At 35.0% G+C, this 27,572-nt stretch overlaps 1 protein-coding gene across 4 annotated transcripts; it reads right to left on the bottom strand.

Annotated features, from left to right (window-relative positions):
* Window positions 1-690: 690 nt before the first annotated feature.
* LOC141721365 (uncharacterized) lies at window positions 691-24,095 on the bottom strand. Of its 4 annotated transcripts, XR_012574715.1 has the most exons (15): window positions 23,875-24,095; window positions 23,518-23,583; window positions 22,560-22,625; window positions 22,335-22,410; window positions 21,520-21,597; window positions 20,378-20,481; window positions 19,193-19,266; window positions 4,485-4,572; window positions 4,244-4,401; window positions 3,727-3,769; window positions 3,130-3,195; window positions 2,097-2,173; window positions 1,901-1,986; window positions 1,644-1,721; window positions 1,090-1,148 (listed from the first exon to the last, which is right to left on the bottom strand). XR_012574715.1 is itself a non-coding variant. In XM_074524284.1 (14 exons), exons 1-13 carry the CDS (start codon window positions 23,971-23,973, stop codon window positions 1,074-1,076), a joined length of 1,071 nt encoding a protein of 356 aa, XP_074380385.1. In that variant the 5' UTR covers window positions 23,974-24,094; the 3' UTR covers window positions 691-905; window positions 1,048-1,073. The 4 variants fall into 4 exon arrangements, 2 of the variants coding, with proteins under 2 accessions (XP_074380385.1, XP_074380384.1); XM_074524284.1 differs by lacking the exons at window positions 1,901-1,986; window positions 2,097-2,173 and adding an exon at window positions 691-905 and having other exon boundaries at window positions 1,048-1,148; window positions 23,875-24,094; XR_012574714.1 differs by lacking the exons at window positions 1,901-1,986; window positions 2,097-2,173 and adding an exon at window positions 2,576-2,716.
* Window positions 24,096-27,572: the final 3,477 nt, after the last annotated feature.

Here is a 27,572-nt window from a genome sequence, read left to right as displayed (position 1 = left end):
ATAGGTCCTACACCCATCATATAGGTTGCAGAACAAGAAAAAACTTTTTAAAATTTTAACTATTGAAATTTTGAATTCTTCAATAATATATAATACATATAAAATAATACATAAATATTTTAACTTTATTAATTTCAATAATATATATAACAATTATTTTTATAATTTAGTTCTGTGATAAAACAAAATAATAAAATTACAAATATTATAATCATTCCGTGCATTGTAGGGATTATACACTAGTAACCCTGGTAACTAATGAACAGCTACAAAAGGCCAAAAGTGTTTGTCTATAAGCAAGTGAAATGTAAGTAAATTAATTTCACTTCCCTAATAATTATGCTCCCAAATTTTTAAAAGGAGCAAAATCAAGTGTTTATGAATGTAAATTTAACAATCTTTCGCTCCAAAAATGAGATGAAAATACTTTACCTCCTAAACACTTCATTCCTTCCCATTAAAAAACTCGGGAGCAAGCTAGTGTTGTTGTGCCTCTCTAGCTCCCTTTAGTGATGTGACTTGTTGAGGGTTCAAACCTTGTAAGAAGGTAGGTGTGTGAGTGTGTTACCTAGGAAAAAAACAACAATTCAACCGCCATTGCAGTTAAATTCATCTTCTGGAGGCCTGAACATTAGATGATGCAAGGATAGCAAAGTATGTTTAACCCTTGCAAAGATGTAACAAAATGGATGTAACAAAATGCTACTGCTGTTATGATTTCCAGAAGTTAAAGCAATGAATAAAAATAAAATCCTACTTAAAATTGGTACAGCATAAACAATTACAGTCTGGCATTGGCTAAAAAAATACATAAAAACTAGCAGCAAAGGGTTGACCGAATGAGGAGTATAACCCCTGCAAATCCCACAGATGCCTCTAAACAGCAAAACTGTCTTTCTGTGGAACTGTCATAAAGTAAATAAATTGGTGACTAAATGCTTGTAAAGTATGTGAGTAGCCAGAGCCTAAAGTTTAACTAACTCTTTAATTGCTACAACTGAGAAAACAAGATAGCGAAAGCATTGAACAGGTTAGCCCACTGCCCACCTCAAATAAACTGCCAGTTCCCAGCTTCATGCTCTTACGAAGTCCGCTACAAAGATGCTACCTGAGTCACACCATCCCCCCAAGATATCACGGTTTGCACACTGCAGAGACAGGATAATTACAATTAAATGGAAGTCTAATACATGATATACATGAAAGTTGAACATCAAATACATTCAAAAGAATCGTGCAGCACTTGAATATTTGAGTTGCAAAAATCGAACATTACATCACTATGATATAGTGTGGATTAGATACTTATACCATCAAACTTAAAAACTTACATTAATACTTTAGTTTTATTCAAGAATCAAGACAAGCCATTAACATTTTGCTTTCCACAACGGGGAAACCCCTGAAGTTGGGGACTAGTACATAGTTCCTTCCCAGTAATAGTGATCTTGGTCGTCGAAAATGAAAATGGTCTAATAAAAACAGTTCCATGTAAAAAAATGACAATTTCAACGAAAACTCTAGTAAAAAATTCACAAAACACAACATAGACTATTTTATGGAACATATTGGCTCCCTAGATTCCCCAACATAGATCGGCCTCCCTTCATAACCAGGCCTGTGTATATATATATATGCAATACCTTGCTGAATCCGAGCCAGTTTGAGTCTCCTTTAAAAGAATATGCCTTCATGCTTTCTTCCCATTGTCCACATATGACCTACCAAAATATTCAATTTGATGGTGTCAGAGTGTCACCTTGAGGAGCTCCAATAAAGTCAAAATTCAATATAATATTTAACTTTAAGATGGGACTATAGCAAGAGGTAGATCAAATTTTCTTCAGTGATCTTAAGCTGTTTCTACAAGTGCTAAATTAATGCCTCAAAAGACAACAACCTTTTTAAGTCTAGGGGACTTTGAGATGTTATTACATGATTTAAAGCTGGACCTCAGCAATGTATAGTATTAAACCAGTATTGTCCCTAGTATGAGAGAAAACAGACACAAATCTGGTATAAGAAGGGTTGCCACGACGTGCTGACGTATAATAAGATGATGAAATATGTAAAGTCATAAAAACTATTTGCCACACCCTGGCTTGAAAATTACACTTGCATACTATTGTAGGTCTCCCATAGCCCGAACTCCAAACTTGTGGTACGTTTACTTCTGTAAAATAAGTATTAACGATCAGGTTTCAAATTTCTTGCTGAAGCTGTGCTGGCTATTCTCTAGTTCATCAAGTGTTTAGACAATAAAAAAGCTTTTGCCATGGCTTGCACCATCTCAAAGTTGTACAAGAATTAAAAAAATCTTTTTGTGTTTAAGATTCGATATATGATATGTAATTTTTTAATAAATTTGTTTGCATTATTGGAATATTAACTACTTTATATCAAGTAATTTTAACCTTTGATTACAATTAAGTACTCACTATTCTGGAATTCACAGAAGTATTAAACTAAAAATCAGGCCATAATAAAGTATCAAACGGAGAGTAATGTTGTAGGATATCATTGAACTACAAAGATCTACGCGGAGCAAAGATAGTCATGTTGCTCTACATCTAACCTTGATTCCCTTTCCTGACCCTTGGATCCTAGACCCACAAAAACACTTATTCCAGCATACGGGGACCAATACAAGGAGATGGACTCGGCGTTTAAAGAGCATCATCATCTTTACATGCCTTCATTTTCTTAGGGTAGTGTCCTAGCAAATTATTTTAATCAATGGAATGTATAATAGGGAGACAAAGGAATACAGTATACTAATAACAGAGGTAGACCACACATTTTTCCCTGCTGATTAATCTAGAGAACAAAATATGTATATCTTCTAGGTAAACCACACTACAACATTTAGCAAAAAAAACACACTACAGTTTCATGTGATGACAACCCCCAAAGCCAAAAGTGCTCTCCATAATTTATGATCGCTCAATGAAAAGGGGTGTGAGGGACCAATATGATATTAAACATTTCCAATAAACCCCTACCACTTCAGATAACACTTAACAGTATCATAGAGATGCACAGTAATTTATATGAGTGCTAAAACATGAGACAGTGTCAGGTTTGAAGCATTCCATAATGTTATTACTCTGACACATGGAAAGAATTTACCTCATAATCAACCCCTTGTATGTAGATGTAGTTGGAGTCAGCACATGAGAAAGCCAGACCAGTAATCTGCACCAAAAAGTGAATGATTTTTTTGTTACGCATATGCAGAACATTAATAATTGTATAGCCTATTATGGCCAGGTAGACATAAATATTCCAATCGTATGCATAAACAGAAGGTAGGTCACATAATACATAGTAAAACAAAAGCAAAGCCGCCAACATTAAATTTCATATAAAACTCATGCATAACACTCTAATTTTCTATCCCTATAAACAATATCCATTTAGAAACAATCTACTGTAACACGACACAGATGTCACATTTATAATGTGTGTGCGCATTTGATTTATGTATGTCTCCTCTCCTGTAAGAATCACTAAATACGATAATCATGCAAGCAAAAAGGAGTATACATGACTCCATTACAAGAAAAATGACAGTTTCCAAGAATAAAGTTTGTATGAAGAAACTTCCGTCCACCAAATCAATTCGTATACCTAGTTCTTCCATATAGGAAGAGTTTTTCTTTCCAGGGAGAGAAACTAAAGCATGTGCATCGCATTAAAATAAGTCAAAAAAGAATCAACACTGACCTCATATTTTGAACAATGAACCCACCTTGACATAGCTGTCAATCTACACAGAACATTGTATACCGAGATCAGGATTTCATTATTATTAACAAACCAAGTGCAAAGGCCAGAATACGATGAAACATACGCGCACACACACATAAAAAAATATCTCTCTTTTATTTTAATGGAATCCCACACAGTAACAGAAAAGAATAAATGATGGAAAAACTTTAAGAAAAATCCTGTAGTTCGGCAAAAAATATATTTTCTAATCAAAGTATTAGGGTCGACGGTGCATGTAAATCACCCAAAGGAAAGAATTGCCAAAATCTTCATTATCACACTTGCTGCTTTAGCCTTAGTTGACCTAGAATGTTTTTAATCACTCTCTTAATTTTTTCCAAATCAAAACTTGCCTTGAAAATTTGACCCTTAATAGAACAGTGTTAAAAAGCTCCCCTACATACAAGCATAAGAAAGTTGCATGATTAATAGATTAACATTTTAGGACACTTAATATTGAATAGGAAACTACCTGCGGGGATCATAGATAGTAACGGTACGATCAGCTCCACCTACTGCTATATTACCATATAAAGAGTTGCTGACTGCGTATAAAGTATCTCCAACAGATCCAGTAATTCTATGCACACAACCACTATTTTCTTTTACTCTTAAATCCCACAAGGACAGCTACAAAAATGACGAGAATAAGAGAGGAAGATACATGCAATAATATAACATATCCAAATAGATAACAGTTTATAGAAGTAAACCTGGCAACCTTCTGTGACAGCTAATAAAGAACTTCCATTTCCTAAACATAAGTTCTGTACAAAACTTAAAGAAGTTGGATACCGCAATCTGTCAAATAGCTTTATTAGAGTCATAAAATATTCAGAAAAATGTGTAATAGTTTATTCAATTAAAACAATAGCTGGTTGAGTGCACTGCTGTAAAAAGTTGGAAGCAGAGTTGGACTCTCGAAAATATGGCAAAGCTTGAAAATAAATACTCATTTCAGTAAAAGTGTAATACTGCATTGATTGATGTACATAAATATATCAAAAACTGAAAAAAATAAATAGTGACTGAACTTTTATCAAACATTTACAAACTATTCTTTTAATATACTGTTCTTTTTCCCCACTCCCAAAGCTGTCCCCTTCATCTATCATACTTTTCTTTTCATTTTCTTCCGCATCTCAATCCCTTTTTTCCTCTTAAGGGTTTATAGTTTCCCTGAGAAAAGCATAGTTCTTCCACATTAAATGGGTCCAAAATATTGAATTTCATCTCTAGATGGATGGCTAGAGATCTTGTTTTGGAAAGTGTGCAGAGCAAAGGTGCCATGCTCAGCCTATGCATCTAAATTTTAACATCATAACAATGAATATATATATATATATATATATATATATTAATTTATATTCTAAATATAGAAACATGTAAATAAAATCTGGCATAGAACAAATATAAAGATAACTGTGATGTAATCTAGGAAGCAAGGACACGGGTGCGGGAGTGCGAGTGCGTAGTGTGGGGATACGAGAATTCGACAAATATAATAATACGGGGATACGGGTGCGGGGGACACAGGGAAAACAAACACAAAAATTCTTATATATTTCATGTTAAACATAATAAAATCTACTAACAAAACCAAAACTTGCATTAAAAAATGAATCAAATGCATCATTTATTGAATCTAAAACACAAAAATTCAATTAAAAGCTTTTAGTTCATGCAAAAATGGATACGTTAATCATTACTTTTGTAGTACTAATAGACATGAATACTTAATTTTATGATTGTAGCTTGCTAAAATAAATTTTGACTACAATTTCTAAAGATTAAATTTCAGTCTAGTATAGTGGAAGAATCCGTGTGTCCAATACGGGGATACGTGTGTATGAGAATCCGACACAGGGACTCGGCATACGACCCAAGTGTCCCCGGTTCTTAGGATGTAATCCTCCTATGACAGTGACCAACCACATCATAGAGAAGTAACAATGTACAAGTTATATTTAATTGAACATGTGCATATTGCAATCAGATCGGTAATGAGCATCCTAGTGTACCAGTGATTATGTAAAATGGTCAAGTCTGTTCAAGATAATATGCTTTCAGGGCTCCGTCCCGTTTTTGGGACGTTTGAACAAATATTTCATTTTTTTGGCACAGGTGTTCAGAATTGGACAAAAATGGCACAGAACGCCACTATTTCTGGGGTTTTGCCATTGACATCAGGAAATAGTGGCATTCTGGGGTTTTTTAATTTTTTCCCCTCCACCTCCGTTTGTGCCTTGTGAATTTTTTTACGAGGTAAAAAATCATGGTCAAGGGCATATTTTGACCTCTTATATTGAATTCAGTAAAAATTATTTTGGTCTAATTTTTTTTGTTGGATAGTGATATAAACCTATTTGTAGTATGTATTTTTTATTTTAATGAAAAAATAGTATATATATGACTTTCGTAACTTCAAAAAGGGAGTCTTGCGAGTCGAGTGCGCATTTTTTTGATGAAGACACAATTTCACGGGTTTTTCAAATGTAGATGCAAAAAAAAATTGTAAAAACTTCTTTCCCTTTAGTAGTACTTTGATTACTTTATATTTTAAAAAATAAATAAATTAAAAATTTATGAATTTTAACTACCCAAAAATGATAGTATAAATTCATGATAAACCAAAAAAAAACTAATACAAAACAGTAATTCAACACAAAATTGAAATTAGCATGCAACTATTAATGATAATAACATTACAATAAAGAAAGATACAACTAATATATATCTAGAATGCATAAATGCAAAAAGAAATGGAAAAATAATGCAGATACAGAATACGAAATGGAAATTTGCATGCCGTCAAATCAGAACACAATGATTCTCGTCAACATGCTGCGATCGAAATTCAACATCACCATGATCATGGATCACCAATACTTCGTGTCCACATAAGAGGCGTATTGTTAACCCTAAATCTGCAGCGTAGTCTTTCCGCACTCTGACGATTACGTAAAACCTAGTTGAAGGTGCATCGGTCAGTCAGGTCTCGCCTGTATCAGTATCAAGGTTCATTTTGCATCCAAAAATGGTGATGGTATATGGGAGTAGACGTTGCAGAGCAGCGAAGTTCAACTCCCTATTGATTGGTACATCATTTGCTTCTGAAAAGACAACTTTAACTTTGTTACTGCAATATAGTAGCAATTTTGAGGAAACAGAATACATATTTTAAAAAATCTTTGCACTAGGATGGATTTAACTTGTTTTTCTTACATTTCATCACCAACAACAATTTCCAAATACCTTTGATGTATATTTCTAGCATTTGTAACTTGTTGTACATTTCCTCGGTCAACAATTAATCCAACCACCCAGAAAAGAAGAAAATGTTAATATATAACGAAACGTAATACGAAAAGGTTCAATGAAAATGGAGTACAATGATTACCAACGAAGTGATCATTTTGGAAGTGAACCTCATCAATTGTTGAAAGATCAACAAAAGTCAAATATATATTTTCATAAGCGTCAGGAATTTCAGTAATTTGAGTTAAATAACAAATTAGAATGTGCATGTCCCCTTCGACACATTTATAATTGCCCTCGTAGGGTGTCACAAGAAAATTTGAAATATCATAAGTTTGACCTTCGACCATGAAAACGACCTACCTCCCCAAACGGTATTCATGCATTCATACGGTTGCGCTGTACGAACCCATGAATAAATTTATGAGAACCATATAAATGAATTTGGTGATTGACAAGATTAAGTTTTTAAAGCATCTTACATATTCATCAACAAGTATCATCTCCAAACCTCGATACGCTACGTTGTTATTGCTATAGTCATCCCATTGTCGTGGTACTTGAACTTTGATTCTCCACTGAATTTGACTTACAGGCCGAAGGTTTCTTAGTGATGTGTACTGTACTGAATCCGTTGAAATGTAGTATAAATGGTTTGTAACTTATGCAATTACAAAAGAAATGCAATATGACTTATGATCGTGTACGTTTTAATTTATAAACACTTATCAGTAAATGAGTTAGGTATTCCGTGAATACACAGGATAATGCACATGCAAGTATTTTCAATATTTTTTAGACAAACACTGAAAAGGTTCAAGTGAAAGGAGACACGAAAAACAATAATGACAAGTGAAATCATATAAATGAAATAAAGAGGAAAAGATAACTCTTTGATAAAAATTTCACTTTTTGCTGATGAAATTGAATAAAGTTACTTGTATCAATGTCACTTTGCAACTGCATATTTGTAAAGGCATGCCACTGCTAGATAGCCACATACAAAATGCAACAAAGTAAATGAGTAGTTTTGTCAAATGCAGCAAAAGCTGTATAATTTTGACAAATCAATTATATATGTTTCAAAGCAGTATGAAAATTAAGTAACACGTGAATGTTACAGGCATGTCTACTTCATATATGAGGTACAATAGTTTTTGATTTGACAATGCAATAATTACTTTATACTAAAAAATAGATAAAATGAAGTGGCCTTTCATCTTTGTTTATTATCTAAATAGGATGTCGTTCGGAAGTTGATGTATATTAATTGAAGAGAAATGAGTAACACTCCTGGTGATATTACTGGAGCTACTGGTCGGAAATGGTTTTGTGATTACGATTTTAGGTATTCAATGGATCAGAATTTACGTCACTCAAGAGGTTCAGTAATCACGATGCATAGGGAGTGGGAATGGCGTGTAGGGTGTATGCAAAGATGTGTAGCTCAATATTAAGAGCATGGAGTGCGAAAAACTAAACAACGCGCCATACAAATGCAGCGAGACACCCCTCAACAACTGGAACTAGCTTTATTCCGTGCAAGAGAGGAAGAGAATCGAATGAGGATGCGTTTAAACCGGATGGATCTACAAAAAAAAGTAGGGAGTTTGCTGAAGATGGCGACCATCACAACGCAAGAATGTATCATCATTTCGCTACGAGCCCCGACTAATGTATCATCATTTCGCTACGAGCCCCGACTATGTTTCTGATCTACTTGTCCGATGATGAGTAATAAACGTATGAGTGAGGTTCAGAATATGATAGATTATGCAATGTGTTGTATCGTTTTTCATACAATATATTCAAATATTGTATTTTGATATTGTACTATATTATTTTGAAATTTTGAAATTATTATGATAAATTTCGGAATGATCTGACTACTCAGATAGTGTTTGAGTGTGTATGATAAATTTATTATGAAGTACTGTACGAATCCGTTGTCACGTAATTATTATGTTGCCCTATAAATGTCTCCTTACTTGCAATTGAAAACCAAAAAATGGATAAGGGTAAAAAAAGAGCATCTTCCAGCACATCTAAGTTCATTTGGCGTCAGCTCAGTAGGGCGGAATATATCGATCGCGGAAAGGAAATGAAAGAAGCTGAGAGCGCCAGAGAGATGAAGAAGCAGGTGAATCAAAATATTTTGGGCGTGTTAAAAGCTGATAAACAAAAGATTCTAAAGGCTTATAATGATCGGTCCCTCCGGGAGGATGAACGCATCCGTCAGATCGTGGAAGTTTATAAAAATACGACAAAATGGAAATCAACCTGATTGAAATAGAAAATAGTGAAATTGCATGCTATGTTGAAGGTCATGAGGCCTAGCGTGAAGTTGGAGAAGATGAGAATGAAAAAGAGGGTGAAGTTGTGGAGAGTACAGGAAGTGATGAGGATCAATATGTTGTTAACCTTGTTGATTTTTAAGTAATCATGTGATGTTTGTTGTATAATTTTAGTAACAATGTGAAGGCCTCATTGAAATGTGTGCTTAGAATAGGATACAACTGATAGTAGTTCCACATTTGTAAGCTCGAATGTACAGTACAATAAACAAACTTTTGCATGTAATGTTCGAAATAGCATGATAGAATACTTAGATAATATAAATGACAATTGTACTACAACATGTAAATAAAAGATAATTGGTGAAAAGTAAGACAAGAAAATGCAATAATGCTAAGAAACGAGCAACTACAAGTTCACGTTGTTAAGTATGGGCGGCATGGGCATTTCTTGCTACGCTTAATGTGACCTTCTTGGTTGCATACACTACATTTTTTCCTGACCGCAGACCATCAACCACCGTTCGAATCCGCACTGATTGGCCCTTATCTCCACGTTTTTTCTTAACTTTTCAATGACTCATCCGGCACTAACTTTTCATAGCCCTGCCAAGGTAGGGGTAATTCGTAGTTCCAGTATTCAGCTGGTTATAACGGATAAATCATTGGCCGGTATAAGTTCTCCATTGTCTGGTTCTTATAGCAATTTTCAATGAAATGATCCCAACTCAATCCATATCTTATACAACCAGCCATTGCGTGAGAGCACATCATATAATGGGTCGCGGTCGCGCATTTTTCACACGTGCACGTACGGTCATTGAGGTTGACGACCTGAGTTTTACCTCCCTTTACCCTTCCTTTAGCAGTTTTGTACTGATGTGTAACTATTTTCAAGATCCCACGTACACGGTGAAAAGTGATAACCGTATGTCCTGTTGCCTTTCTTTGAATTTTTGCTAACATAGCGGCTGAACGCACACATAACTGTTGACCCTGTTGCAGACCGTCATCCACTATATTTCGATGTGTGTCAATAATTCTGACAGCCTTGTAGAAGAGGTACTCCATCATCGCTGTTATCGGAAGGAAACGAGTCCTTATGTTGTTGTTGAAACCCTCAAGCATGTTTGTGGTTCTTTGACCATAGCGAACACCAGTGTCGTGGGAAAGTGTCCACCTCTCCACGGGTATTTTGGCAAAGATAGTCCAGGGCGGGGGGGAATTTCACCAATCCTTGCCGTGTATGCATCATATTTCGAGACTTGCGTGGTTGTTCCAGCTTTTCACAACAATTTTTTTAATTCACCACTAGGGTGATTATGGCAAAAGTTGTTTTAGACATGGAGTAGACGGAACCTATGGATTCCTAATGGCTCAACAAATCCGTTTTGAGGGTCTCGTATTACAGAGATAATATTGGTTGCACGATCGGAGATGATGCACACGCCGACCTTTTGGCGACAAACATGTCTCCGAATACGTTGAAAAAACCAAGACTAGTTCTCGTACGTCTCCTCATCAACCAAGCCATAGCAAAGAGGAAAAGGGTGGTTGTTCGAATCTACACCCATAGCAATAAGCAGCTTGCCACTATATTTTCCCTTCAAGAAAGTTCCGCCTATTGAAATCACCGGACGCGCAATGTTGCACCCGTCCATCATTGCCTTCAAACACCAAAAGAATCGCTTGCATACGGACGTGCTCCGTTCCTCAGCATGAGGCACGGCATCGATCTCAGTAATGGTTCCAGGATTTGTCTTCATGATGGCTGCAAAAAACATGGGCAGAGCTTGGTATGTTGTAGCTCAGCTGCATAGACTTCCTCAATGGCTATTTGCTTGCCTCTCCATGCTTTCTTGTACCCCATTATTTGGTTGTGCTCGTTGTTGATAAGCGGGATAATGGTTTTAATGGGGATTTCTGGTGTATCGATTACCTGTTTCACATATCACAATAAATGTCAAAAAAATTCCGTACCAAATATGTAGCGAAGTTGAATAGTTATGTATGTGAAATTGCTTACAAATGGTTTCACAATCCGCGAAATCATCCTTGCAGATAACTTCTTGTGATCTTGCAACGGCTGATCAACCATGCTTTGTGTTCCCCTTTATTCACATGTACCCTCTAGTACCCAGAATCATGCATGAAAGCAGCTCTCATCCTCTAATTACAGCCCTCCGCCCGGCACTGTACAATGAGTTGTTTTTTATTACTCTTTGTCGTTTTATATGTACTATCAGTGAAAATATGAGCACGCCTCACTGCCAACAAAAGGGTGACTTTGTCACGGTAACACATTCCTGCAGTCAGTTCCCCCTGATCGAGGTCTTCATCAACATACATATCATTAGGGTTATGTATTATTGAGGAAATATATTTCTATGTGCGAAACCATGGAACCCTTGGAACATGATGCTCTTCCCCAACTACTAGAAATATGCTGGAAATTTCTTCGTTCCTCTCTAAATGCCCTTCACTTCCATCGTTGCCTGAAGATTCTTCTTCATCATCATCATGAAGGTGAAAATTCTCCTCAGTAGATGAATTAGACTAGTCAATATGGTGGAGGGTATGAAAGGGAGACTAGACAATATGGTGGAGGGTATGCAAGGGGGGACTAGTCAACATATTGGAGGGTTTGGAGGGGGGACTAGTCAGCATGGTGGAGGGTTTGGAGGGGGGAGTACTCAATATGGTGGAGGGTATGAAGGGGGAGTAGTTATGAAAATAATGAAGGTAATGGTGGAGATAATGTATATATGGCATTTTCACAACCAAAGAATATGGTGGGAAGAAATTTCCAGCATATTTCCAGTTGTTGGGGAAAGCATCATGTTCCAAAGGTTCCATGGTTTCGCACAGAGAAATATATTCCCCCAATAATAGATAACACTAATGATATATATGTTGATGAAGACCTCGATCAGGGGGAACTGAGTGCAGGAATGTGTTACCATGACAAAGCCACCCTCTTGTTTGCAGGGAGGCGTGCTCATATTTTCACTGATCGTACATATAAAACGAAAAAGAGTAACAAAAAACAACTCATTGTACAGTGTCGGGCGGAGGGCTGTAACTAGAGGATGAGAGCTGCTTTCATGCATGATTCTGGGTACTGGAGGATAAATGTGAATAAAGAGGAACACAATGCATGGTTGATCAGCCGTTGCAAGATCTCTTTCATACCTGCTAACTCCTAGGATGAGAAGTAGGTCCCTTGTTTTTGGCGGTATTCTCACGTGGTCAGTTGATCGAGATTTGGGTGGAATATTCCGTTCTTATTAGGTCAGGGGTGGGCCGGCCATAGGTTCGAATCCTGCCACCTTTCTTGTGGATCATCGGAAGCCGTAAGCGTGGACACGCCAACTTCTCCTAAGGTCCCCCCTCGCCAAGAGCTCCCCGGCGACGACAGAGGAAGCAACCCGCCAAGGCCCAATCGAAGCAGATTGTCCCCGACCTTAAGGGTTCCGGATAGCGCCCCTTCACTTGTAGTTTCGCTAGGCATCTAATAACCTTGCTTCTGCTCGCCGCTGGCGCACCTCTTCTAACTATTGCCCATTTATTCTGGAATAATCTTCGGCAATTCATCCGGTGACTTCAAGGTCGCCAAAGAAGCCCCAAGAAGCATCAAACATTTCCGATGAGATCCCTCGTATGTTGATAGAACCAATATGATGAAATCACGGCTTTCTACGCTTTTGCGGATGAAGACGAAAAGAAAGAGCCCTGCCTTTCATATCCAACAACCACCGGCGGTGCGGGAGACTGGAGAGTGGGTCAAGTAAAGTCCTTTTTTTCTCTTGAGTACTTTACAAATAGGACAAATAGGGGGGACAAGACTTCGAACAAAAGATGACTTTCGACAGCATGCATGAGTTCAATCTAAGTCGGATGAAACGGACCGAATAGACGTGAAAATGCTTTTCCGGGGAGTGCAGGCTATGGCCGAATGAGCAAGTAGGGGGCGGCAACTAAAGAGGTAGCGAGACTGACCGTATACGATATTTGAAGTAAATTCGTTTTTTTCGGGAAAACCGGTCTTCGGGTATCTAGGCATGGTTTATGCCATGATCAGTCGAGGTCTCATTAGCCGAAGAAGACCCTGGCCAATCACAAGAAGTTATCTGCAAGGATGATTTCGCGGATTGTGAAACCACTAGTAAGCAATTTCACCTACATAACTTTTCAACTTCGCTACATATTTGGTACAGAAATATTTTGACATTTACTGTGATATGTGAAACAGATAATAGATACACCAGAAATCCCCATTAAAACCATTATCCCGCTTATCAACAACGAGCACAACCATATAGTGGGGTACAAGAAAGCGTGGAGAGGCAAACAAATAGCCATTGAGGAAGTCTATGGCAGTTGGGCTACAACATACCAAGCTCTGCCCATGTTTTTTGCAGCCATAATGAAGACAAATCTTGGAACCATTGTTGAGATCGATGTCGTGCCTCATGCTGAGGAATGGGGCACGTCCGTATGCAAGCGATTCTTTTGGTGTTTGAAGGCAATGATGGACGGGTGGCAACATGCGCGCCCGGTGATTTCAATATACGGAACTTTCTTGAAGGAAAGATATAGGGGCAAGCTGCTTATTGCTATGGGTGTAGATTCGAACAACCACCCTTTTCCTCTTTGCTATGGCTTGGTTGATGAGGAGACGTACGGAAACATGTCTTGGTTTTTGCAACGTATTCGGAGACATGTTTGTCGCCAAAAGGTCGGCGTGTGCATCATCTCCGATCGTGCAGCCGGTATTATCTCTGCAATACGAGACCCTCAAAACGGATTTGCTGAGCCATTAGGAATCCATAGGTTTCGTCTACTCCATGTCAGAAGCAACTTTTGCCATCATCACCCTGGTGGTGAACTAAAAAAATTGATGTGGAACCCTGGAACCACTCAAGTCTCGAAACATGACGCATACATGGCAAGGATGGGTGAAATTCCCCCTTGACTATCTTGCCAGAATACCCGTGGAGAGGTGGATACTTTCCCACGACACTTGTGTTCGCTATGGTCAAACAACCACAAACATGTTTGAGGGTTTCAACGGCAACATAAGAAGGGCTCGTTTTCTTCCGGTAACAGCGATGATGGAGTACCTCTTCTACAAGGCTGTCACAATTATTGACACAAATCAAAATATAGTGGATGACGGTCTGCAACAGGGTCAACAGTTATGTGCGCATTCAGCCGCTATGTTAGCAAAAATTCAAAAAAAGGCAACAGGACATACGGTAATTACTTTTCATTGTGTACGTGGGATCTTGTGTACGTGGGATCTTGAAAATAGTTACACATCAATACACAACTGCTAAAGGAAGGGTAAATGGAGGTAAAACCCAGGTCGTCAACCTCAATGACCGTACGTGCACGTGTGGAAAATGGGCGACCTATCATATGATGTGCTCTCAAGCAATGGTTGATTGTATAAGACATGGATTGAGTTGGGATCATTTCATTGAAAATTGCCATAAGAACCAGACAGTGGAGAACGTGTACAGGCCAATGATTTATCCGTTGCAACCAACTGAATACTGGAACTACGAATTACCTTACCTTGGCATGGCTATGGAAAGTTTGTGTCGGATGAGTCATTGAAAAAATTTAAGAAAAAACGTGGAGATAAAGGCTAATCGGTGCAGATGGAGATTGATGGTCCGCGGTCAGGAAAGAAATGTATTGTACGCAACCAAGAAGGTCACACCAAGCGTAGCAAGAAATGTTCAGGCCGCCCACACTTAACAACGTGAACTTCTAGTTGTTGTTTCTTAGCATTATTGCATTTTCTTGTCTTACTTTTCACCAATTATCTTTCATTTTACATGGTTTAGTACAATTGTCATTTGTATTATTTAAGTATCCTATCATGCTATTTCGAACATTACATACAAAAGTTTGTTTATTGTACTGTACATTCGAACTTACAAATGTGGAACTACTATTAGTTGTATCCCATTCTAAACACACATTTCAATTAGGCCTTCACATTATTACTAAAATTATACAACAAACATCACAGGATTACTTAAAAATCAGCAAGGTTAACAACATATAAATCTTCATCACTTCTTGCACTCTCCACATCTTCAGCCTCTTTTTCATTCTCATCTTCTCCAACTTCACGCCAGGCCTCATGAACTTCAACATACCATGCAATTTCACTATTGTCTCTTTCAATCAGGTTGATTTCCATTTTGTCATATTTTTTATACACTTCATCGATCTGACGGATGCATTCATCCTCCGTGCGGGACCGATCATTGTAAGCCTTTAAAATCTTTTCTTTATCAGCTTTTATCACGCCCAAAATATTTTGATTCACCTTCTTCTTCATCTTTCTGGCGCTCTCAGCTTCTTTCATTTCCTTTACGCGACCGATACATTCCGTGATACTGAGCTGACGCCAAATGGACTTATATGTGCTAGAAGATGCTCTTTTTTTACCCTTATCCATTTTATGATTTTCAATTGCAAGTAATGAGACATTTATAGGGCAACATAACAATTACGTGACAATAGATTCGTACAGTACTTCATAATAAATTTTTCATACACACTCACACGCTATCTGAGTAGTCAGGTCATTTTGAAATTTATCATAATAATTTCAAAATCTCAAAATAATAGAGTACAATATCAAAATACAATATTTGAATATATTGTATGAAAAATGATACAACGCATTGCATTATCTATCATATTTTGAACCTCACTTCATATGTTTATTACTCATCATCGGACAAGTAGTAATCAGAAACATAGTCGGGACTCGTAACGAAATGATGATACATTCTTTCGCTGTAATGGTCGTCATCTTTAGCAAACTCCCTACATTTTTTTTAGATCCATATGGTTTAAACGCATTCTCATTTGATTCTCTTCCTCTCTTGCACGGAATAAAGCTAGTTCCAGTTGTTGAGGGGTGTCTCGCTGCATTTGCATGGCGCGTTGTTTAGTTATTCGCACTCCATGCTCTTGACATTGGGCTACACATATTTGCAAACACCCTACACGTCATTCCCATCCCTATGCATCGTGATTACTGAACCTCTTGAGTAACATAAATTCGGATCCATTGAATACCTAAAATCGTCATCACAAAACCATTTCCGACCAGTAGCTCGAATAATATCACCAGGAGTGTAACTCATTTCTCTTTAATTAATATACTACATCAACTTCTGAACAACATCCTATTTAGATAATAAACAAAGATGAAATGTCATTTCATTTTATCTATTTTTAAGTATAAAGTAATTATTGCATTGTCAAATCAAAAATTATTGTACCTCATAAATGAAGTAGACATGCCTGTAACATTCACATGCTACTTAATTTTCATACTGCTTTGAAACACATATAATTGATTTGTCAAATTATACAGTTTTTACAACTTTTGCTGCATTTGACAAGACTACTCATTTACTTTGTTGCATTCTGCATGTGGCTACCTAGCAGTGGCATGCCCTTACAAATTTGCAGTTGCAAAGTGACATTGATACAAGTAACCTTATTTAATTTCATCTGCAAAAAGTGAAACTTTTATCAAAGAGTTATATTTTCCTCTTTATTTCATTTATATGATTTCACTTGTTTTTATTTTTTTCCGTGTCTCCTTCCACTTGAACATTTTCAGTGTTTGTCTCAAAATTATTGAAAATACTTGCATGTGCATTATCCTGTGTATTTACGGAATACCTAACTCATTTACTGATAAGGGTCTATAAATTAAAACGTACACGATCTTAAGTCATATTGCATTTCTTTTGCAATTGCATAAGTTACAAACCATTTATACTACATTTTAATAAATTCAGTACAATACACATCACTAAGAAACCTTCGGCCTGTAAGTCAAATTCAGTGGAGAATCAAAGTTCAATTATCACGAGAATGGGATGACTATAGCAATAACAACGCAGCGTATCGAGGTTTGGAGATGATACTTGTTGATGAATATGTAAGATGCTTTAAAAACTTAATCTTGTCAATCACCAAATTCATTTATATGATTCTCATAAATCTATTCATGGGTCCGTACAGCAACACCGTATGGGGAGGTAGGTCGTTTTCATGGTCGAATTATCGAAGATCAAACTTATAATATTTTAAATTTTCTTGTAATACACTACGAGGGCAATTATAAATGTGTCGTAAGGGACATGCACATTCTCATTTGTTATTTAACTCAAATTACTGAATTTCCCAACACTTATGAAGATGTATTTAACTTTAACAATTGATGAGGTTCACTTCCAAAATGATCATTGCGTTGGTAATCATTGTACTCCATTTTCATTGAACATTTTCGTATTACATTTCATTATATATTAACATTTTCTTCTTTTCTGGGTTGTATATGTGATTGGATTAATTGTTGACCTAGGAAATTTACAACAAGTTACAAATACAATAAATGTACATCAAAGGTCTTTGAAAATGGTTATTGGTGATGAAATGTAAGAAAAACAAGTTAAATTCATCCTAGTGCAAAGATTTTTCAAAATATGTATTCTGTTTTCTCAAAATTGCTACTACATTGCAGTAACAAAGTTAAAGTTGTCTTTTCGGAAGTAAATGGTGTACCAGTTAATAGGGAGTTGAACTTCGTTGCTCTGCAACTTCTACACCCATTTCTGGATGCAAAATGAACCTTGATACTGATACAGGCGAGACCTGACTGACCGATGCACCTTCAACTAGGTTTTACGTTAATCGTCAGAGTGCGGAAGACAGTGAGTTAGCTGCAGATTTAGGGTTAACAATACATCTCTTGTGTGAACACGAAGTATTGGTGACCCATGATCATGGTAATGTTGAACCTCGATCGCAGCATGTTAACGAGAATCATTGTGTTCTGATTTGACGGCATGCAAATTTTCATTTCGTATTTTGTATCTGCATTATTTTTCCATTTCGTTTTTTTTTTTGCATTTATGCATTCTAGATCTATATTAGTTGTATCTTTCTTTATTGTAATGTTATTATCATTAATATTTGTGTGCTAATTTCAATTTTGTATCAAATTACTGTTATGTATTAGTTCTCTCTTAGTTTATCATGAATTTATACTACCATTTTTTGGTAGTCAAAACACATAAATTTTCAATTTATTTATTTTTAAAAATATAAAGTAATCAAAGTACTACAGAAGTACTAATACACGGAAAGAAGTTTTTACAAAAAAAAATTGCAACTACATTTGAAAAACCCGTGAAATTGTGTCTTCATCAAAAAAATGCGCACTCGACTCGCAAGGTACCCTTTTTGAAACGACGAAAGTCATATATATACTATTTTTTTATTAAAATAAAAAATACGTACTAAAAATAGTTTTATATCACTATCCAACCAAAAAAAATTGACCAAAATAATTTTTACTTAATTCAATATAAGGGGTCAAAATATGCCATTCACCATGATTTTTTACCTTGTAAAAAAATGTACAAGGCATAAACGGAGGGGGAAGGAATGAAAATAAATAAATTAAAATACTTCAGAATGCCACTACTTCCAGGTGTCAATGGCAGAACCCCAGAAATAGTGGCGTTTTGTGTCATTTTTGTCCAATTCTGAACACATGTGCCAAAAAAATGAACTATTTGTTCAAACGTCCCAAAAAAGGGACGGGGCTGCTTTTAGCATTGCAATAGCATCGTTATGATTTATGAACACGATGACACGTTTATAAAACAGACACCACTGTTACAGGGTTGATTTCGTATTAGCATAAATAGGTATAACTCATCAAAAATGGACTGAAAAATTGTGGCTTATGGATTATTTTAAGCAGCTTTAATAAATATGTATATCAATCATCATTCGACATCATAGACACCACTTACGTTTGTAAAGTCCGGAGGTGAATATCTTGGTCGTATACATCAATGCTTTTGGAGTAGCTGCGTGCCACAGCTGCCTACAACAAAAACTTCAGTTAAGGAAATGTGAAGACCACGGTATAAGTTTCCAGATCATGTCAAAAGATTTAGAGAAAAGGAAGTTTTTGTTAAAATGTTGATTTTCTTGCAAAATAAGTTAACTTATACAGAGTAGACTTCCATGCCCTGTGATGAAATCTAAGGCGCACTATCCTCATTAATACATACAAATTTTTGTGTGTAAGAACACGGGCGTGTACATTCATATCTCATCTTAAATACACTTTCATAATATCCTCAGACTGTTATGGCCTACGAGTAACTACAGCGGCGATGAATTTCAACACTGGGGAAATTGTCAGAGCTCTTATTTTACTCCGACTCTTCTGTTCAGGTGACCGTACCCGTGTCAGACACTCGGACACGACCCTTATTCTGTGTCGGATTCTTTGACTAAAACGTGGACACTTTGATCAATTTAAAAATCAAATATGAGTGAATCTTACAATTTAAAAAATATATGTGAGAAGAAAGAAAGAAGCAAGAATGAGATAAAAGTGGAGAAGATGCCTAATTTTCAAAGTCCTTAACAAAAAACATGTTTAATGTGAGCTTCATTTTTACTTTTTGTTAAGATAGAATACTTACATTACTTGTTTATCAATATATATTATGTTGTGTCCCCTTACCCGTGTCCGAAAATAGGACGGTGTCCCCGTGTCACGAAATTTCAGATTGTTTTTTAAAGTCTGAGACTCGGATATGCGTCATGTATGTGACACTCCGTATGTGAGTCAGAGTAACATAGGCGCGTACAAAAAAAATTACATATAATGTTTATGGAATCCTCAACAGCCTTCACACAACAATCTATATGTTTTAACCTGCTATAGGAAAATATATCATTTTCCTATAAAATCGAAGATCAACTACTAAATTTGTGTACAAAAACCTTTCTCATGTCAATGCTTCACTCTCATGCTCACATGACCAGTTGTCCTCAGTAGACACAAGAAAACATATTTGTCCACGTCCTTAAAAGGTTGCATTCACAGTGTTTTTGGAGCTTAAATGTTAAAATTAAGATCAAGTCATCAAGTGCATCAGTTTTTGCTTAGAAAATAATTCGTTCTGATCAAGGAAACTTACCATTGACCATTGTGTTGGACTAAAGCAAAGGCCTGCCCAGCTTCCTTCTCCAACCCCGCAGTCCTGAGGGCTTGCTGAATATATAATCCTATTGACATCTCGATCTGACATCATGTATTGGTAGTCAAGAAAAATGAGTAAGATTCAAATTTTGTACTGAAAAACTGTTGTTGGTACTATTAACTTAAATAGATGGTTGTTTGTATGATAACTTGATCGGCAGATGATACCACGAAACGTCATTATAAAACCATTTATTAAATAAGAACCGATAGGTAGAAGAACAACAGTCTTAGAAAATTTACCACATCATCACGCTTAAAATTTTTCCAACTTCTTTAATGGAGAAGAGAATGTTGTGAAGCAGAATGTAATTATAACAAGTTATATGTTACGGCTTACGCCATTATTAAAATACTTGTGTAATAATATATTTGTATTTCTACCAGAAATATTCAAAAAAAAATGGAATTTTATATCGGGAGTTGTCTATTAAAAGTTTGGATATATAGTAGAAGTTATTTATCAGAAATCTAGAAATTTACTGGAATCAGTCTCTAACTATCCAAGAAATGGTTTTACTCCTATACAAGGAAATGTAGGGGTCCTAAATAAAAAATATTTCTTTTTCAACATTTCTTAACATTGTTCAGCATCAGCACCAAGGCATGCTAGGTAGTTACACACATAAAATGGCTAAAATCAGCAAATATGCTATTACACAATTGTGATAAAGCCACCACAAAAGTAGACCATCAAACCATCTCTTTGGTATTTTTCTAAATAACTTTAGAAACAGATAACTAATAATTAACATAATGATGTAGAACAAAAAGTAAGATGAGATTCTAAGACCTAACTGCTCCAACAGGTGATGGATCTCTAATATAATACCACCAACATAGACGATGCACACTGATACCAACAAATATGGCCAGAAAGCATATTTTTATGATGCTTTGCTCCTATATGATTTTGATTAGTAGTTACTTAACTTGGATGGATGTCATTTGGTTACTTTCTGTATATATATGATAAATTCCAAGACCTAAGTACTCCAAGAGGTGATGGTAGCTCTAAAACAACAAGACAAACAAAGATGATGCACACTGATACCAACAAACTACGGCCAGAAAGCATACCTTTACCGTTAACAATGACCTTAGAAACAATTAGTTGACCATAAGAATCCACGCTTCCTAATATCATGTCCCCAAAGCCTGCATTTATAAAAAAAATAAAGACATAATTAAAAATGATAATAAATTAAGAATTAGCATTGTAATAGCATTAGGGTTCACTCTTATAGCATGTCCTATGGTAGTGCTAAAACACGTATAGCTATTGCTATAGTATGAAACCAAAAATCAAGTTTTGATGATATAATATTACCTTCCTTCCAATCCATAGTTTTATGGCACCAAAAATATCTAAATACAACTATTCTAACCACCTAATCTTTGAATGCGAATTTACATTTGTCACTACTACTTTAATTATTCATTTTCCTTCATTTTTCCACATGCATGGTTATGTGGCAATTATAGTAACATCTATACTTGGTTCTATATTTAGCTACAAGTATAACGTTTTGCTATTTTGCATTCACGTCTAGCATTTTATTGGACTGAGGTTTTTTTATAGGTGCAACATTACAGATAAATCATCACTTTTAGCACCACAATTGGACATGCTCTTATTTAACAGTCATTTTACAAGTATTTATGATCTTAAAGGTCTTACATATTAATAGTCTAATATTTGAATGTGAAATGGCGAAAGTGTTGGATACATTACCAAAAAAAAATTTGGTGCCATGCTATATAAACCTCCAAATGTAATAACCTTTATGGTTGTTGTTGGTATATCGTTTACATAAATAGGTGGACACTAGCGTACATGTTAAATATAATTTCTCGGCTATATCACTGACTGTAAAAATCGTGTAGCATCTTACTGTCAGTCTCTGCCAAAACGATACTCTGAATTTCTGAGCGGTGAGGACAGCGATCAACCAAGCCTGAATCTAAAACCTTCAGTTTCATAAGAATCAGATTTGAGACAACATGCAAATGAAAGACAGTACTTGACATGCACTTGTTCAGACATACACTAATATGCAGGTCAGGAAACATTTTATATGGAATTTATATTACTCATTAAGAACTATTAACAAGATTACATGTGTCTGATCAGGGATCAAGAGGCTTTCTTTTCCTTGATTGATCAGGGAATCTTCCATTGACACCTAAAATAGAGGAAACCGAACAGAAAATTAGATCCTAGTATCCTACAGAATACTACTTGCCACCACAATATAGCTCCTTACTGTTCCTGAAAATCTTAACAAGGAATGGTAGATTTCCAACTAGAGTAGAGCATGAGCATAATTTTGATTTTTACAACACGTTGGTATACGAACCATTCGATGTTGACAATCAATATTAGTGAATACTTGCACACTTACGCATCTAGAAATCCCCTCGGTAGGTAATTCAACAAAAATAACATTAACTCATGACACATGGGTCTGATGCAAGGAGATTCAGAGGGGAAATCCACAATTATTTTTCGTCAATTACTTAGAGTTAATATATTTGAATTATAGGTCAGACAACTTACAAAAAGTATGCAATAAAAAAACAAATGTGCAGGGTCTTTCTTCTTGTCCAGTTGCTCGCTTTCAAGCTCGCTGAGAGTGGTATTCATTCAAGTTAACCCTGGAATTTGGTTTGCAATCCGTTTATCGCGAAAAGCTATTTGGAACACACATACTACTAGGAGAAAAATAAGGTTTCAGGATAGGTTTCACAGTGGACTTGGATTTACATACCATTCTTTGTTTGTTTGATTATTTTCCGTTCCTCATTTGATTATATATATGTATCATCTGATTCTCTGTTTCCGTACGTATGGACTATACACAACTGTTTTACATACAGGCACTTGATTTATTCGTTAATTTATTGACAGATTGTTCAACGGTTTCTATCTTACCACCAAATCTAACTTAATTAAGAGAAAAACAACCGCTCACTGGGAATTTTATAAGTTAAAAAATGTATGTATTTTTTACTTATAATTTATAAGTTGTGTAGCCAAACAAGCCCAACTTAATAAAGGAATGAGAAAGTACAGACCGTGAGTTTGTAAATGCGAGCCCCGGAAGCGATGTAGACAGAACAGGTAGAAGAGTCTTCATTAATCTGAGAGAGAGGAGAGGAGAGAGAGAGGGGGGAGAGAGATAGAGGGGGGGAGAGATGGAGGGGGAGAGAGAGAGAGGGAGGGAGGAGAGAGAGAGAGAGAGAGAGAGAGGGAGAGAGAGAGAGGGAGAGGGAGAGAGGGAGGAGAGAGAGAGAGAGAGAGAGAGAGAGAGAGAGAGAGAGAGAGAGAGAGAGAGAGAGAGCATAAAATGCAGTTAATAAGTAGGCAGGCAAAAATAGGGTCTGAATTGAGAGAAGGTCTGAATTGAGAGAAGAGGAAGAGCTTGTACTGACATGGAGAGCGAGGCGAGTGGACTGGATATGACCCGGAGAAGGGTGTTCCAGTAAAGAAGGTGGGACCTTGGCTTTCCGTAGACTCTTTGCCTCCAACATCCCCCTCTTTGTAGGTTCTGTATTCTCTCTCTATTACACCTTCCACTAATGGCGGCAATCCAATTCTAACTGCTGTGTAATTTTGATTCTACGGGAGTATTTGGCCAACACAATGTAGAGCTTCGGGTTCTATAAATACCAGAAAACGGGACTTTCTTGAATTTAGTTATTTTTAAACAACATTAATTTAATACTCCCGATATTCATACCATTTATTTACATTTTTCTTTTTCGATGTTCATTCCAATTATTTACGTTTCAAAAAAATTCAAAAATAGTAAAGTTTTTATTATTTTTAAAATAAGGGAAAATGAATTTTTTCGTCACCCAACTTATCGTATTTTTAGGAACTTACTATTCAACTATTATTTTTTTTCTTTTACTCACTAATGTTAGGTTCGTATTTATTTTTAGTCACTAACGTTAGGTTCAGATTTGATTATTAGCATTATGTCAATTTTGGGTAGCATTATTAAAATATAGTGGTAGTCTATAATATTTTAATGATTTGATATATGTCTATATTTTTATATATAGTACTCTATATGTCCCCCAAGATGTTTACTTTGATGATGAGAGTTTGACAAGCATTTTAAGACTCCTAAAAGATGTAGTTTCATGAATTATTTTTAATTTTTTTCTTCTAAATAATAATTTAACATTTATATTTTTATATACAAAAAAAATCTTAAAAATAAGTTATAAAACTATATTTATAAGATAAATATCTTGTGAGAGTTGTTTGATTTAATATCAAATTCACATTATTACAACATTATTATATTTTTGTGTCTATTATCGGGTTTAGGCTATACGGTTTACGACTTAAAGGCCCTAAACCTTATACCCTAAATCGGTGTAATATTTATTAATTTATTTTTTTAAATATTTCTAAAACTCAAAAAGGGATTGTTGAACGTTAAAATGTTAAAAATTGTAAAATTATATGTGTCTTTTATTCAATTTTTTAATATTTCAAAAACGCAAAAGGGGATTATTGAACCCCCAAAATTTAATAATTAAATTAGGGTACGCCATTAAATTTAAAATATTAATTTAAAACTGACTGCTAAAAATGTAATATTAAATAGTGTTTGAGGCCCTAAAACAATATACAATAAAAGGCTTAAAAAACAAAAAACAACCAACCAACTATACTAACACTACATAGTCTAGCGTCTTGTATATAATTAAAAAAAGGGGGGAAACGTTACACGATGTAGCGTTTTGCCCAATTTTCTAATCCGTCTTGAATTGACATTTTGGACCATAATTTTTTGAAATTATAGTTTGGGCATTTTTTATTGAAATGTTGACATTTTGGTCCATTTATAATTTGATCCTCCCTCTCTATATAATTGTGTATATATTATACAAAATTAAAGATGATACCTATTTTCTTAGATGGAAAAACTCTGAAGTATTTTACGGGAAATTATGATTTAGTAATATATATAAATTATTTATTCAATCAAATGCATTCATATTTTATAAATTTAAATGTGACCATTTGGGTCAAATTTCAAGTTTTTGTTTTTAAACAAAATCAAATTACGATTTTGAGTTTGAAATACGGGCTTGAGTGCAGTCAATTTGGATAATCCACAAGCCCACCACAATCTCCTAAAATTTTATGTTTTGTTGATGTAGTACTTTTCTTTATGATTTGTTGGTGTGGTACCTTGCTTTATAAAATGAATATAAATCTCAAATCTACTTGACATCATAATGTAGTGTTATAAACTCCACATTTACGTGAACAAATCCACAATATATCCGATGTGGTACTAGAGTGTTACAAACTCGCCACTTAATTGCGGACATCCTCATTGAGTGTGAATAGAGAGCCCATATGTCCAGATAACAAACCTTATAGTCATTGTTGCATAATAACGGCTTACTTCGTATCCCCGTCTCTGACAATTTGACAATTCAAGCTTTCGAGAATCACTTATGATACCATGTATGAAAACCCACGTCAAATTCATAATTTTTTTGAAAATCGAGTATATTCTGATTCAGAATATGAAATAAGTCGAACAACTTGGGTAGTGCACAAACCCTCTATACCCAAAAGGATCATGATTTATTGGTACATGTAGTAGTAATATTTTGTTTTATAATCTGAACATAAATTTCAAATCTACTCGATATAAGACTAATGGGTTACAAAAAATAAAAATACATTACGAGAAATATGATAATTATTCATATTTACATGGTAATTAAAGAGGGCATATAAATACTTAATTTTCTTTGATTGATACTTGTTAATATATCTAGAGAAGTTATTTAAGCTTATTTATCCAAGTCGGATTAGAAAAATTATTTGTTAGATTATTTGTTATCGCGCAACATTTTTTGAGGTACAGATTTAAACTTGTCGGTAAAACTAGATTATCTATACTATACTATAATAAGTAAAACTAAGTATAATTGTTTGTTGTCTGGTTCAACCAATCATAAAAATATCAAATATCAAACATTGGTTATTAAATAAGAGCCGTTAAATTCATAATAATAAATATTCTCTATTTAGTTTGTTCTGTTGAAAATCCAAAATTCAAATCCTCTCAACGGAATAGTTTATATTTAGGCTACTTACCAAAAAATAAGGGTATGAATCCTAATAATAACAATATTAAAACTTAAAATTTGTATTTTTTTAGTTATAATCGATACATGCAATCAATTAAATAAAGATTATAATTGTTATTAATGACATTACATTATTATGATTACAATATCTTAAAACATACATTTTTACCGACATAAATTACTAATATCAATTATTCTAAAAACTAGCCAACATGATCAAGCTTGCTATCAAATTTTTTTAAATAAAAATAATTTAATAATATTTACATATATATATATAGAGTAAAGTTCTATGGAGTCCACTTTTAATTGGAGTCCTCGGAGTCCATATATGTTCTGCAAGTAAAATATAGCTTAAAATATTGCAAAACATATTATTTTTCGACAAACATCACTATTCTATTAAAAATCTTGTAGATTGCATACATTTTACAAGCAGAACATTACAAAAATATATTATTCTACAAAACATGTTTAGTTTGTAGAACGTAAATGTTCATGTTGCAGAACATATTGCAGAACATACATATTGTACTGTAAATATATGAGATTTGCATGATTTTGTTAAAGTTATGCTATTTGTGTGACATATTTTGCAAAATAACACGTTTTACAAGATATTTTATTTGCAGAACGTAGATGGACTCCGAGGACTCCGACAAAAATGTGGACTCCATAGAACTCAACCCTATATATATAATATTTATATTATTTAAATCAAACTGAACTGAGTCGAACATGAGTGTTTGTTCACAAACAACCGAGCTGGGCCGAACTCGAGTAAAGTTGAGTTGTCCACTAATAGTTCACATATATTTTTAAATCGACCAATAATTAAACATACTTTATAATTTTAAGGTGTATAAAGATCAAATACAAGTCTTATCTTACAGTTATATACGCACACTTAATATGTGTCATTTTAGTTATCAATACGAGTTTTAGGAATTTAAGTAATTTTATTTTAAATTATTGAGACATTCCTTACAAATCGTACATTA

Source organism: Apium graveolens, chromosome 4, assembly GCF_009905375.1.
Source record: "Apium graveolens cultivar Ventura chromosome 4, ASM990537v1, whole genome shotgun sequence".
In the NCBI taxonomy this organism is placed as follows: domain Eukaryota; kingdom Viridiplantae; phylum Streptophyta; class Magnoliopsida; order Apiales; family Apiaceae; genus Apium; species Apium graveolens.
Note: the sequence above shows the minus strand (reverse complement) of the source record. Positions and strands in the feature narration are given on the sequence as shown.

Excerpts from the sequence above, each read along its gene's own strand:
- LOC141721365 (XM_074524283.1), bottom strand. The coding sequence starts at position 23,973 with ATGTTGGAGGCAAAGAGTCTACGGAAAGCCAAGGTCCCACCTTCTTTA. Across the intron at positions 23,584-23,874 it reads CCACTCGCCTCGCTCTCCAT|ATTAATGAAGACTCTTCTAC; the intron begins GTCAGTACAAGC and ends CCTCTCTCTCAG. Across the intron at positions 22,411-22,559 it reads TGATCCCTGATCAGACACAT|GTTTTAGATTCAGGCTTGGT; the intron begins GTAATCTTGTTA and ends ATGAAACTGAAG.